We start from the raw sequence: 14,271 nt of genomic DNA on the forward strand, positions 1-14,271 counted from the left end.
AAAGGTAGGAAGACCCTTTTGGAGGGAGATATACACCCAGATCGGGGTAATAATGGCCTCAGTGGCAGATACAGATGGACCCCATAACACAGTCTTCCTTTAAGATGGGCCAGGGGTTTTGTAAACTGCAATCTCTTGCCCACACTGCCCTGCAAGGTAAAAAAAGAGGGCCAAGAATGTAGCCACACTACCAGCCCTCAGTGACCCCGGAAGACTTTGTGAAGGGGCCCAGCGCCAGCTGAGAGCAAAGGGGGCCACATGTACCCAACATCATGCCAACCCCTGTCCATCCACTGCCTCATTTAACTCTTCTAGCAGCCTTCTGAGGTTGATCCCACTGTCATCCCTGTTTTGCAGATGAGGTGAATGAGGCACAGAGATAAAATAACCTTCCCTCACGCACAGCTAGTATGTAACAGAGCCAGGATTTGAACATGCCTCTCCCTACCATCAAAGCCAGCCTTTTAGCCACAGTGCAGGGTTGCCTTGGAAAGGCTTTATTCAGTAGCCAAAGGTCAGAAGAGTCAAATTGGAGCATCTCCTACCCTCTGCTTTCCCAAAGGGAGTCTCTAGGCCACTCTTTCAAGGTGAGCTAAGAGTCTCCAGAAATAAGAACAGTAAGCTTATTTATCAAGCACTTAGTCTGTGCCAAACATACAGAGCTGTATTTAGGCCAGCTATGTAAATGATGTATTTATCCTGGCTCAGCAGGCTGCAGTGGCTCCCCAGTGCCCTAACCCAGTGTTCTGAATCTCATTTTACAGATGAGCACTCTGATGTTTAGAGCAGATGTGTTGCTGACCCATACTGGGATTTGAACCCAGGACTGTCTGATTGCTGGGCCTGTGTTCTTTCTAACACACCCCACTGCCTCCTGTCCTGGAAGGAATGGGGGAGGTGTCCTTCGTGAAACCCATGGGTTTAGAGCTGGAGCTAGGTTCCTTCCAGACCAATGTGGAATCCCCCCACCCCCCAGGGCAGCCCCAAGAAAGCATCCAAGTTGGCTGTGTGACATTTTTTGTGCCTTGTTGGCTCTTTGCATATAAATCATGGGCCTGTTTACTGAACAGGGAGTATGTCTTTCCCCCGGAGGCCACAGGTGCAGATAGGGTTGAATTTGGGATAGGGCCTTCTCTCCTGCCCAGCCTGGCTGTGGAGTAACCTTTGGCCTAGAATGAAAGGCTTTCCAATAAGTGCCTTGCTGGACCACAGCTCAACTGTGTACCAGGTGGGGGCAGGGGCGGGAAGCCAACCAAGAGAAGGATTTAAGAGCCCAGGAGCAGGGGCAAGACCTTGCCAACAAACCTCTTAACAAGCTGCTTTCTTAGCTGGCTGCATCGAGTGTCCCCAGAGATGGGAGAACTGGTCACGAGGAGCCCTGGCTGCCCTCCCAGCCTGGCCCAGAGGAAGGAAGGCCCATGGGGTGAAACACCAGGCAGCTCAGAGCAGGATTCAGAAATTAGACACCATAGGCTGCCTCTCCCTGGCCTTGAAGGACTCACAGCAGAGCGAGTGGGTCAGATCAAATGCGAAGTTGTTTTCACAGAAAATTAAAAGGCCTCTAGATGCCATGGAAAACACATTACCCTCAGCCTGGGGCTGGGCCAGTCCTCCCTTGGCCTAATATTGAGCGTGTCTCCACCCCTCTTGGGTCCCTCATGTATGAAATGAAGCTGTGGGGCTACAGAGCCAGGAGTGTGAGTGCCAGGCCAGCAGCCTGTGGCCCAGGCATGTTTCAACCGTGCTCAGCTGCCCGAGATTTCCATCTCCTTGCCTGAGCTCCTCCACAGGGTAAAGACATCCCCAGAAACTTTGTTCAGCCCTGCCACCTGCGGGGGAGGCAGCTGGCATAAATGGGAAAGGATCAGGTCTAACTCTGGCTTTGATGTGTTTTCCTACCAATCCTTGAGCGTGGGAGGGGCTAAACATCTGGAAATTCACTTCAACCCAAATACTTAGCCATCCCAGGACTGGGTCAGGGAACCACCAAGTTCCTCCAGCCCTCTCCTCTCTCCATTACCAACTGTCCCTCTGGTAACCAATAACTTAACCTCCAGCCTTACCTTGTTCCCAACTCCTCCCTCCCTCCTTCTCTCTCTCCCTCCTGCTCTTTTCCAGGCCTTTATCAGACTTGCCTGGCCTAGAGCAGCAGGTAAGCATTTGAGCTTCAGAAGGCTCCTCTGCCTACAAAGTCAGTGCAAGAGAACAGTTAGGAGCCACTAATTAACTCTGAGTTCTGGGGGTGCTGGCAAGGCCATGCCTCAGACTCAAGGGGGCCCAGCAGGTTCTAGAGTTTCCGCTGGGGGAAGGCAGAGCCTGTGCCTGTCGGTGCTGTCAGCCTCGACAGGGAGGACACTGGAGGAACAATTACTCCTCTTAGAACAACACTCTGGTCCCTGAAGGAAATTGCTGCTGCCTGCAAAGACTCTGTAGTTGTACTGTAAAAAGTTGATGGGAGGCAGCGGCTGCCTCCTAGAAGCCATCCGGATGGTGCCAGGCACATCTCTTTCTCCCTCGCCTCCTCTCTCACAGTCCTCTACAGCTCCAGATTCTGGTTGTGCCAGACGAGGTCTTCCTCATTATTCTTCTGCCCAGTACTTCATGGGCACAGTTATCTCAGCCTCTACGCCCAGGAAAAGACTCTAAAGCTCAAAGGCAAGAGCTAGGCCTGGCAGTTTGCTCTTTGTGTACTCACTGTCTTAGAAAGAGTGAAAATTTTTGTTTGTTTTTTTATTTGGGTTTTTGCCTAACCTTTCCTTATTCTTTTAAAAAATGGACATAAATTCCTGATTATTAAAAAAAATCATGAGCTAGGCTGGGCCTGGTGGCTCATGCCTATAACCCTAGCACTCTGGGAGGCCAAGGCAGGTAGATCACCTGAGCTCAGGAGTTGAAGACCAGACTGAGCAAGAGCAAAACCCTGTCTCTAAAAATAGCCGAGCATTGTGGCAGGCACCTGTAGTCCCAGCTACTAGGAGGCTGAGGCAAGAGGAACCCTTGAGCCCAAGAGTTTGTGGTGGTTGTGAGCTATGATGCCATGGCACTCTCCTGAGGCTGACAAAGTGAGACTGTTTAAAAAACAAACAAACAAACAAAAAAAAAAACCCATGAGCCTTCTGAAGCTCAAAAAGTACCTATAATCTCAGCACTCAGAGACAAGCACGGAATCACATCCTTCCAGACTCATTCTGTACATTCACACTTTGCTTTATAATTTATACAAGGTGCTTTCTTTCTCTTTCTTTCTTTCTTTCTTTCAGACAGAGCCTCAAGCTGTCACTCTGGGTAGAGCACTGTGGCATCACAGCTCACAGCAACCTCAAACTCCTGGACTCAAGAGATTCTCCTGCCTCCACTTCCCGAGTAGCTAGGACTACAGGCACCCACCACAACGCCTGGCTATTTTTTGGTTGCAGCCGTCATTGTTATTTAGTGGGCCCAGGCTGGATTTGAACCTCCCATCCCAGATGTATGTGGCTGGTGCCTTTGCTGCTTTAGCCACAGGTGCTGAGCCTTTTAACCTACTTGAAAAAAAAAAAAAGAAGATCCAGGCAGTGCCTATAGCTCAGTGGGTAGGATGCCAGCCACATACATGAGACTGGCAGCTTCAAACCGGCCCAGGCCAGCTAAAACAACAATGGCAACTGCAACAAAAAAATAGCCTGGCATTGTGGCGAGCGCCTATAGTCCCAGCTTCTTGGGAGGCTGAGGCAAGAGAATCGCTTAAGCCCAAGAGTTGGAGGTTGCTGTGAGCTGTGACACCACAGCACTCTACCCAGGGCAACAGCTTGAGACTCTGTCTCCAAAAAAAAAAAAAAATTCCCTGGATGTATCCCCAATAAACATAAGGTCTACCTCACTTGTGCAAATGGCTGCATAGTATCCTATTTTATGTTTGAGCCACAATAACTAATTCTCTCTCTCTCTCTCTCCTTCTTTTTAAATTTGAGATAGGATGTGTTGCCTGGGCTAGAGTGCAGTGTCATCATTATAGCTCATTGCAGTCTCAAACTTCTGGGTTCAAGAGATCCTCCTGCCTCTACCTCCCAAATAGCTGGAACTAAAGATGCCTGCCACCATGGCTGGCTTTTTGGGGGGAGTCTCACCATTTTCTTGGGCTGGTCTCAAACTTCTGACCTCAAGCAATTCTCCCATGTTGGCCTCCCAAAAAGGGATTACAGGTGTGAGCAACCACACCCAGCCTGTATACTAATTGTCTATTGTTGGGCTTGGAGACCTTTCCCCAACTTTCCCCCCATGATACATGGTACTGCAACAAATCTCTTCCTGGTTAAATATTTATGAGTATCTTCATTTTTTCTCTTAGAATAAAATGAGGGATGGAATTGAACAATAGGAGAGCTTGCACCTTTGTTAATGATTTTTGTATGCCAAAGTAGAGAGAAGCAGGTACCAGGTGCACTGATAGTTGACTTGCTACAGAAGAGTGGGCCAAGGTCTGGAAAGTGGCTTGGCCCAGGAGTTCAGTCGCCCTGGATGCTCTTTGATGCTCTAAGGAGGAAACAGCCCACAGGGAGGACACTGGGTCCTGGCCTTACCTTCACTGGTGGCACCAGAGTCCTCTGGAGTATGGATGGGTACAGCCTTTGCCTTGGAGCCTGCTCAGGCACTAGCAAAGGCAGGAGTCTGGAGGATGATGGCTTATCTACTTGGGGACAGAAAGCATAAGAATGACTGTGATTCTCTGTGCCTGCAGGGGGCCTCAGTGGGGCGACGGTCATTGATTCCCTCGACACCCTCTACCTCATGGAGCTGAAGGAGGAGTTCCAAGAGGCCAAGGCCTGGGTTGAAAAGAGCTTCCACCTGAACGTGGTGAGTCAGAGACTCAGGTGTTAGGGCCAGAAGGGACCCAACAAGAGGTCAGCAGCCAGCTCCCCCTTTCATCACTGACACCCAGAGACTTTGAGGGTCCCACCCAAGGCTGCACAGCAGAGCAGTCCTGGAACCAGGGCTGTGGTGCCCTCTGTACTGAGCCCCTCACACAAGGCCAGCCATGAAGTGGGGACATTCCCCCGACCTGGCATCCTCCTCTGAGAGGGAAGACAGCCACAACCACTCCTTTCCTCCTGGCAAGATCAGGCAGTGCTCATTATAAGCACCGTACTCATACCCAGGACAGCCCTCTAGGGCCAGTTATATCACACAAAGCAGTCAGCCAGCAGGAGCACCAAGGGAGAAGTGGCTTTGTGGAAGGGAGAGGTGGCTCCAAGCTGCTCCAGCCTTGAGCTCCCACACTGCCCTCTTGAGATAGCTTGGGGGCAGGATCTGGTTAGAGGCCCATGACCAGTTCCAGGACACTCTTGCTTCCCACCCTTGCAGGCACACCTGGTCAGGTACAAGGGCCTTGCAGAGGGAACAGTAATGTGGCTGGATAGCACAAAAGCTTTGAGCACCAGGCCCCACCCCACTGATCTCTCAGCCCAGACTAAAGCAAGATGGGAGGAGGGGAGTGGTTGCATCCACTCAGGCCGCAGGACTGTGCAGAGGTTCCTGGCAGAAGTGAGTCCTCTGCCTCCTTAGAGACAGACAGTTTGCAGCACAGAGTGTGGTGGAAAGGCAGCCTAGGGAGTCTGGGAAGGCAACACTTTGGGAGAGCTTCCCAGGGAGGACCCTTGGGGTCCTGGCTGTCCCAAATTTCTTGAAAAAGTCATTTGACCTCCCTGAGCCTTAGTTTCCTCCACTCTGCCATGGGGATGACAATAACAGCAGCAGTAATAACACCCAACTCACAGGCTCATTGTGAGGATTTCATACAACCGAAGGCTGGAAACAGCATTTTATAACATGATGAAGTCCACGTGTGTGGAAAGTGGTATCACCTTCGCTTACAGTTATTAGGATTACTTTGAGACTGTTATGACTTTTGGTAGTTTGTGTGAGGCCAAGGAGGTTTGGAATCCTCCCGTGACCTCTTCTATTGAGCTGGGGAGGGCAGGAGAGGGAAGGGGCCTCCTCATCCCTCTGTGCAGATAGTGGCCCTTCTGGACAGAGAGTGGGCATCAGGCAGCTCCCCTGGGGAGCCTGGGGCCACTCAGGTAGGCTGGAGCAGGTTAAGGAGGGTCCTTGGAAGAAAGCAAGGTGAACCTTGACTTTCTCATCTGAAAAATGGGACTGATGACACCTGCCACATGACCTCATCAAGCACTATGAGGCTGAAAAAGAAAGGTTTTTGCAAGAGCTTTGTGGATGAGAATGTTCTCCCAGACTAACAGATGAGCACTGTTGTCGGTAATAAGGACTGTGACATGGAGAGCAGGCTAGAGAGTCCTCCGGGGCAAGGCAGGTGCCAGCAGGCTCTGGGCAGGCCTCTCACCTGTAGCACCCCTATGTCCCACATCTACCCATGTGGGAGGCATTGTTAGCCCTTGCTCTGCAATTGGAGAAACTTGTCTAAAGTGCCAAAGCCAAGTAAGGGGCTCAGGTGGGATTTTTTCTTTTTTCGAGACAGAGTCTCACTATGTGACCCTCAGTAAAGTGCTGTGGCATCACAGCTCACAGCAATTCAAACTCTTGAGCTTAAGCGATTCTCTTGCCTCAGCCTCCCAAGTAACTGGGGCTACAGACAGCCACCACAATGGCCAGCTATTTTTTGTCACAGTTGTCATTGTTGTTTAGCTGGCCCAGGCCAGGTTCAAACCTGCCACCCTCGGTGCATGTGGCCAGTGCCATAACCACAGTGTTACAGGCACCGAGCCTCAGGTGGGATTTTTGAAGTCCCAACTGAAGAAAGAAAATAGCAAGGATTAAGGCAGTGGTGGAGGTGCCCTGCAGGCTCAGGAGCTGAGGCACTGAGAAGGTGCTGGTCACTGGGCAGCATCTGCCTGCCCTCAGGCTAAGCTTCAGCCTGGAAGCTCCCAAGGCAGGTTCTTGAGCTTCTTGGAGCATAACTGTTCCCATGGCCTCGGGCAAGGGCTGGGGAAGGAAGGGAAGCCAGCATTCACGCTGTGAATGTGCAGTTGCCACCCACTGCCAGGCAGGTACTGATCCCTCTGGACTTTTGCTATGAAAACCACCACCAAGTGTTTGCTGCCTGGCCCACTGGGGTTACCCCAAAGCCAGGCACAGGTTAGCGGCCAGGGTGACCTGTCTCAAGGGACCAGCTGCCTCTGGGAGCCTCTGTAGGCATCTCACAAGTGTCTCTGCTATCCTCCCTTCTTCTGTCTGTCCTGCAGAGTGGTGAAGCATCCTTGTTTGAGGTGAACATCCGCTACATTGGAGGACTCCTCTCAGCCTTCTACCTGACTGGAGAAGAGGTAAGTTGGCCCCTCAAAGCCCATGAGCTACCCTCACCTCACATTCCACCAACAAGAAAAGGCTTTAAGGGGGCAGAGCCACCCCCCCCCATGAGGAGGACCTGTTTTCCAGGTGCCACCTGAAGCCTCTTCCTCGTTTTCTCTCTGATGCCTCTATTCTGCTGCCCAGGTGAGCTCATTGGCTCCCACAGGTGGAAGTAAATTCTCTGAGGGCACCAGCTGGGTCCACACACCATCCACTCAGATTCCACGGCACCCAGCAAGGATCTGGGCTGATTTTCACAAGTGTTTTGGTTCTCGGGACTCATAAAGCCAAGACTGTATTCACTTTTCCCACAGTTGTCTGCCTCCTGGGCCTTCCACCAGCCAGACACCTCTCCAGGTCTCAAGGGGGCCACAGGAGAGGGGGCAGCGCATCTGGTCGTGTGTCGTAAGCATGAGGCCTTGCCCCCAGGTGAGCTGCATCAGTTTCCAGGAGGACTGCAAAGGTTGTGGGACGAGAAGGCAGAGCCAGGTGCTGTCAGGGAACCTGAACCTCAGCCCCACACCACACTCCCTGCTCGTGACCTTTGCAAGTTCTTTCTCCCACCCCTGGGCCCCACTTCCTTCCTTCCGCAACATGGGATGGTCCTAGTACCCCTAAGCTCAAAGAGCTCTTATAAAATGGGGTAAGAGGGCAAGAGTGTGACCCCAGGGCTGCTGGCTCCACAACCCATATTCTCCTCTCTGCCAGAGAAATGTGGAAACCACAGAGCTCCGTGGAAATGGGAGGCTTCTTTATCTTCCTCAGGACCTCCCATAAGAGCACAGCAGGAGTGTCTGGAGGTCTAGTCAGCAAGTCCTCAGAACATATGTCAATGGTCAGTTCTGGTCCCTGCTATGTAGAGAGGCTGATATGGAGCCCCCCTGTTCTGTCCACCCAGAGACAAATAATTATGCCCCCATCTGCTGCCTGAGGAACCGTGGAGGTAAGACAGGCAAACCACAAAATAATCCCTCTTCACCTCCACTGCTGTTGTCTAAAAAGTCATTTCTGCTTCCCTCTACTTTTACGGTCTCACAGGCTGAAGTCAAGGGTTTAGAGGCAACAGGCATGCACTTTATCTCTCCTGTCACTTTAGGCCTCTCTCCATCAAGCATAATCTCCTCTGCAGAGATTACTGCTTCAACCAATTTGTCCCTAAGTAATTATAGATGGGAGTCCCCAGCTTTGAGCCACCCAAAGCCTGCATTTCATTTGAGAACCCCAGGAAAATGAAGGAGCAGAAGAAGACATCCATGCTCTTCCCGGGCATCTGCCCAGCCTTTCCATGGTTGGTGGAAATGGTGGCGAGAAAGGAGGGAAAGGATGCAGCTTGGGGATCATGGAGCTTGACTTGCAGGTCAGCAGTTCAGGGAGGATTTGGTGGCTCCTCAGACCCATTGTTCTTCCCCATACTACCCCCATTCATCTTCCTTCCTTCCCCTAGGGTGTCTGTGGTTCTGAGAATTCCCTAAAGGGGACCAGACACCTAATTTGGAGAAACAGCTCAAAGGATCCAAGGATTGGCCAGCATGGTCAGAACCCCTGGGCGAGTGGCTCCTGAGTCTGTCAGTACAGCCCCTGCCCACAACCACCCCTCTATGAGCCCCTTCTGCACCCAAACACCTCCCTATGCCAGCTATGTGCTGCATGACCTGTGTGTACAAGCTTGTGAGCCTCAAATAGCCCATCAGATGAGTCTTGTCACCAAGTTGTAAATGAGGATATAGAAACTTAGAAGCAACTTGCTCAGGTCTCAATCTATGAGCTGTGCTGTGCTTGACTCCTTTCTGCTCTGTGCCTGAGTTGTAGCTGGGCCTGGAGCTACTACTTGTCATCAAGGCTCAGCCACACCAGACTGAGTCCTCCCCCCTCTCTACTCCTGGAGCTCACACACAGGAACCTATTAAGTAGGTCTTTCCATTCATGAAATTTCCCTCAATGTTTATGGGGTAAATATTAAAGAGACCCCACATCTCTTCCTGGGCTGAAGCTTTCTCTGCGTCAGAGGGAAGCTACAGGAGAAGGATCCCTGCTGAGCAGGCTGGTCCTCCTGAGGCTCAGCTCCCATGTGGTTATACACAACCCAGCTGCACCAAGTGATGCTGGCACAAAACTTCACAGTTAATGAAGCACATTTCACAGATACACATCTTCTCATTCAATTTCCATTAAAAGCCCGCAAAGCATCCAGGGCACCAAGGTTCAGAGATAGTATGTGGCCCACCCAAGGCCCACCCACATATCTTAGCACCTGGGTGCTAAGTGGGAGGATCTGACCCCAGGCACTGACTCCTAGCCCTGGCCCTTTCTTGCCTACAGAATATATAATCCTTGCTGCTTTCATTCACCCCTGTTCTGGAAGTCATCCTCCTACAGTGCCAGCTAGCCATAGGGCCTTCTCTAGGACCTCCAAAGGAGGAGACATGGCATCCAGCAGAGAGGAGCACTTAGGAAGAGTTAGCTCAGCTTCTCAGGGCCAAGGGTAGCCTTGGATTCCTGTTCTCCTGGGTTCATTTGCTTGTCATGAATGGGCTGCTTTGTGCCTTTCAGGTGAGAGCAAGGGCCTTGAGAACCCTTCGCTATTGTTAAACCAGTGGCTTCCAAACCTGGCCATGCACTAGAATACCCCAGAGTATCCTAGTGACTAGGGTGACTTGAGGCTTTAGAACCTGGAATCTAGACCAGCTCCCCAAGGGATCTGATGTGACTGATCCCTGTGCCTGCTCCTAGGGCCCCCTGTCTGGCGCTGGACATTCTCATCTTCTCTGGCCCATCCCAGCTGGCCCCCAGCGCAGCTCTTTGCTTCCTCCCTTTGCAAGAGGCTCACCCCTCAAAGGCCTCAAGTCCATATCCTAGTTCAAAATACCCTGAAATTCTTCCCCTTCTGTTCCCTCAATAGCTGCCTCAGCAATTATTAATTATTGGGGTATGAGTGGGGACTCAAGAAGATTCTGTTTTTCAGCAACCACAGGAGGGCAGCAAACTGGGTCACCCTCAAGTTCCAGAAGTGAAAAGACCCACGTGCCTACCACTTGGAGCGGTTGTTTGGGACCTTGTGTCTCCACTTTAAAAATAAATATTTATTGTGGGTTCGTTTTTATTATCAAATCACACAGAAGATAGAGATAAGCTCCCCCAAAACAAAAGTCACCCATCAGCTAAACCCTCTAAGAAGACCATTACTCATATTTTGATGTATCTCCTTCTTTTCCTCACACATCCATACTATTTATTTATTTATTTATTTATTTTTTGAGACAGAGTCTCACATTGTTGCCCTCAGTAGAGTGCCCCAGCGTCACAGCTCACAGCAACCTCAAACTCTTGGGCTTAAGTGATTCTGTTACCTCAGCCTCCCTTTTAGCTGGGACTATAGGTGCCTGCCACAATGCCCGGCTATTTTGTTGTTATTGTTGTTGGCAGGCTCAGGCTGGGTTCAAACCCACCAGCCCCGGTTGTATGTGGCCGGTGCTCTAATCACTAAGCTACAGGCACTGAACCATACAATTTCTTTAAGCTGAATTACTCCATTTTGAAATGTTTTTCTCTTAATAGAGTATAAACCTTTTCTTATTCTCCTGTGCCATTATCTTAGAGGCTTGCATGAGGCTCATTGTGTAGATGAACCATCATTTAACTACTTCTCTATTTTTTGGTATTTAGAGTATTCCCATTTTTTCCCCACTATTCTAAACAATGCTGGCATAAGTACCCACAAAAGTAAATCTTTACAACATCCTTGATTATCAATTCCTACTGGGGAAGCCACTGAGTCAGAAGGCCAGAGGTCCTTTTGACTTTATCAAGAATTTCAGAAGGATAGTTCAAGGGTCAGAGCCTTGGCAGGGCTGTGAAGCCTGGGACCTCTTTATGGCTCCCTTACCATGTTGTAGGTGGGTTGGGAAGAGCCATTCACCCTGTCCCTCATCCCCATCTGTGCCATGGGGACATCAGTGGAATCAGCATGTTGGACTCAGGAAGGGGAACTGTTGCCCAGAAGATGGTGATTCTGGAACCTGTGGGTAGTTCCTGGGTCTTGGCCCCCAGAGCACTGCTTTTTATACTCTGTGCAGATGGCCCCACCTGTTTCTCATGCCTCCAGCCTGTGACATCCTGGTCCCATGGTGTGGGCAGGCACTGCCCAATGGGGACCAGCCAGGTCTTCATCTGGACTTGGAAATGGCCTCCTCCCCTCTGCCCTGCCTGCTGTCCCCTTCATCTGCCAGTGGTCACCTGAGCACAATTCTAGCATCAAGCCTGCATAAGAGTCCTGACACTATGGTAAATGCTTCACAGCAGTAGTCTCATTTTCATCACACCAGTAGCCTCTGAGGAAGACAAGATTACCTTCATGTTATGGCAAAGAAACTGGAATTCAGAGGAAGTGCTTCCATGAAGGCCACACTGCCATTGGTCAGAGGGGCAAGGCACCCAGCTGAGCTGCCTTCTGCTCAGGTCGCAGCTGTGATGGGTTTATCCTGCCAGCAGCAGCTTCTTGGCATGACCCCACCCTGTGTAGCCCTGAGCCCTGGGCTTCACAGTGGCCTTTGCCCCTTACTTTACAGGTGTTCCGCATAAAGGCCATCAAGCTCGGAGAGAAACTCCTGCCAGCCTTCAAAACCCCCACAGGAATCCCAAAGGGTGTTGTGAGCTTCAAAAGGTAGGGACCTCTCACCCGCCCTGTGGGGCTCGGCTGCGTCTTGTCTGGGTGGGGCCTGGTGAGGAAGCTGCAGGGGCAACTGGCAGACAAGCAGGAATGGGGGGTCCCAGGATCAAATGCCAAACATATTCTTTTACAGATGTGGAAACTTAAGGCACAGGGAGAGGACAGTATATACACTGGGAGTTACAGCGAGTCAGTAGCACAGTGAAAACTAGCCTTAGCCGAGGACACTCCTGGGCAGGTGTTTGTCACTAAACCTGGCTCTGAGGTTTGAGCCACACAGGCCTGAGCTTCCTATAGAGGGAGGAGGCCATTGTTCCTCTGTGGATGTCCCTCAGCACTGCGTTGGCTAGGAGTCCTCCAGGTGGGACTGACACCCCCCCCACCAGGCTGGGGCTCAGGAGCCTGCAGGCACAAGGAGGAGATTCCCAGAGCTGTCAAGGGTCCTAGCTGCTATCCCTGTGCTGTGTGGGGCAGACCCCAGGAGACTTAGTAGAAGGCACATGGCACTCTGACAACTCCATTCTGTTCCCATCACCCTGGGAACATCTCCAGACCCATCCCATTTTCTGACCTGATTTCTCAGGCTCTCAAGCCCACCAGAGCCTCCACCAGGAAAGGCAGGCAGGGGCCTCGGGCTCTGTCTCTGTTCCAGGGTGGCAGCACCCTGTATGTCAGCCTCAGTGTCTTCATCACCCTTCTCCAGTCTTGCAAAGAGAGGGCTTGGCATGTTCAGCCTGTTTGTCAGCTGTCTTCTGTGATCAGGAAGCATTCTCAGCATGCTAGCTCATCGAAATCTCACTACAGACCAGGTACCATGTTTCCCCCAAAATAAGACCTACCCAAAAAATAAGCTCTAGCAGGATTTCTATGCATTTGTTAAATATAGCCCTACTCCCATAATAAGACCTAGTGATTGGAGTGGCTATGCAGATATACTATGCGGATATTTCAGCATGGAGCAGTAAGGAAGACTGGAATACCTTTTATCTGCCACAGCTCCTTTCTCCAAGTCATTCGCACTTGTGCCGGTGGTAACCGAGGTCGCAGGCATTCTATTGGCACGTGGAAACGGTTAGGGGAAAGGAGTTCACGCATCACTAGCGCCAGCCCCACCAAGGTTGGCTCCTCCTGTCAGGTTCCAGAAGAAGATGACTTAACTGTATTTGAATAAATGTAGATTGTTGTATTATACTTAATAAAAATAAGACATCCCCTGAAAATAAGCCCTAGTGTGTCTTCTTGAGAAAAAATAAATATAAGACAGTGTCTTATTTTTGGGGAAACACGGTAGGGGCCCTCAGGAGCTAATGGAATCCCATTCCCATGTCAGGATTGGCTCTATAGAGCCAGACATGGACCTCTACTCCGAGGTCCTTCCTTGTCCCCAAACACTGGTCCTGGAGAGACACAGCCAGCTGTTGTGAAGCCAGGACGCACACACACTACCCTTCTGGCTCCCTCCCTTTGGGTCTCAGATAGGACCTTATCAGGGGTGTCCCTCCCGCTTCTGTGCCTGAGCTCTGGCTATCTGCCTTGCCCACATCCCTCAGAGCACTGGCCTATGCTGACATAGACACTGACACTCTTGTAAGGAAGCATGTTTGCTCTCAGGCTGTTGCAAGGTGCCAGTGCAGTGTATACTTGTATGCATACACATTCCCTGGCAGCATCTCCCTTGCATTGACTGGGAAGAGAGTTTGCTGCTAAAATGCCTCCCCATTCCACCAGGGAGAGTGGCAGTGCTGTCTATGGCCTGTGTGGCACTGAGCTGAACCACCATGCTGGTCCTGTGGGCAACCCCAACAAGGGGGAGAACTTCATCCCCATAGGGATGTACAGTAATGGGGAAGTGACCAGGCACTGGCCCAGCACTTGTAGGTGAGAGGCCCCTGAGGCAAGATGATGCCCAAGCTGGTGAGAGCTGCTTCTCCTCCCTGGTGTCTGCACAGGCAAGGGCAGGGCCAGTGAGACCTGGGACCTGTAGGAACCACTGGACTGTCTGAGTGAGTGACAGTGACCAGTCAAGGACTTCCACCACTGAACCAGATTCTATACTGGTGCTCTCTCATATATATAAACACTCGACTACCACCTTTATAAATCACAGAGGCCAGCTAGGTGCCTATAGCTCAACCAGCTAAGGCGCTAGCCACGTACATCTAAGGTGGCGGGTTCGAATCCCCAGCCTGGACCCGCCAAACAACAATGACAGCTGCAACCAAAAAAAATAGCCGGGCGTTGTGGCGGGCGCCTGTGGTCCCAGCTACTTGGGAGGTGGAGACAGGAGACTCGCTTGAGCCCAGGAG

The 14,271-nt window shown here is 51.2% G+C and overlaps 1 protein-coding gene across 1 annotated transcript in view; it reads left to right on the plus strand.

Moving 5' to 3' along the window:
- The window catches only part of MAN1C1 (mannosidase alpha class 1C member 1), a 146,864-nt gene that overhangs the window by 107,082 nt on the left and 25,511 nt on the right, over positions 1-14,271 (plus strand). Inside the window, exons 3-5 of the mRNA XM_023519098.1 lie at positions 4,718-4,833; positions 7,194-7,274; positions 11,865-11,959. Of these exons, the coding sequence (XP_023374866.1) occupies positions 4,718-4,833; positions 7,194-7,274; positions 11,865-11,959 (292 nt within the window). The remainder of the gene's footprint in view (positions 1-4,717; positions 4,834-7,193; positions 7,275-11,864; positions 11,960-14,271) is intronic.

The sequence above is a fragment of the Otolemur garnettii genome, unplaced genomic scaffold (assembly GCF_000181295.1).
Source record: "Otolemur garnettii isolate 467f Iridium unplaced genomic scaffold, OtoGar3 scaffold00156, whole genome shotgun sequence".
Lineage (NCBI taxonomy): Eukaryota > Metazoa > Chordata > Mammalia > Primates > Galagidae > Otolemur > Otolemur garnettii.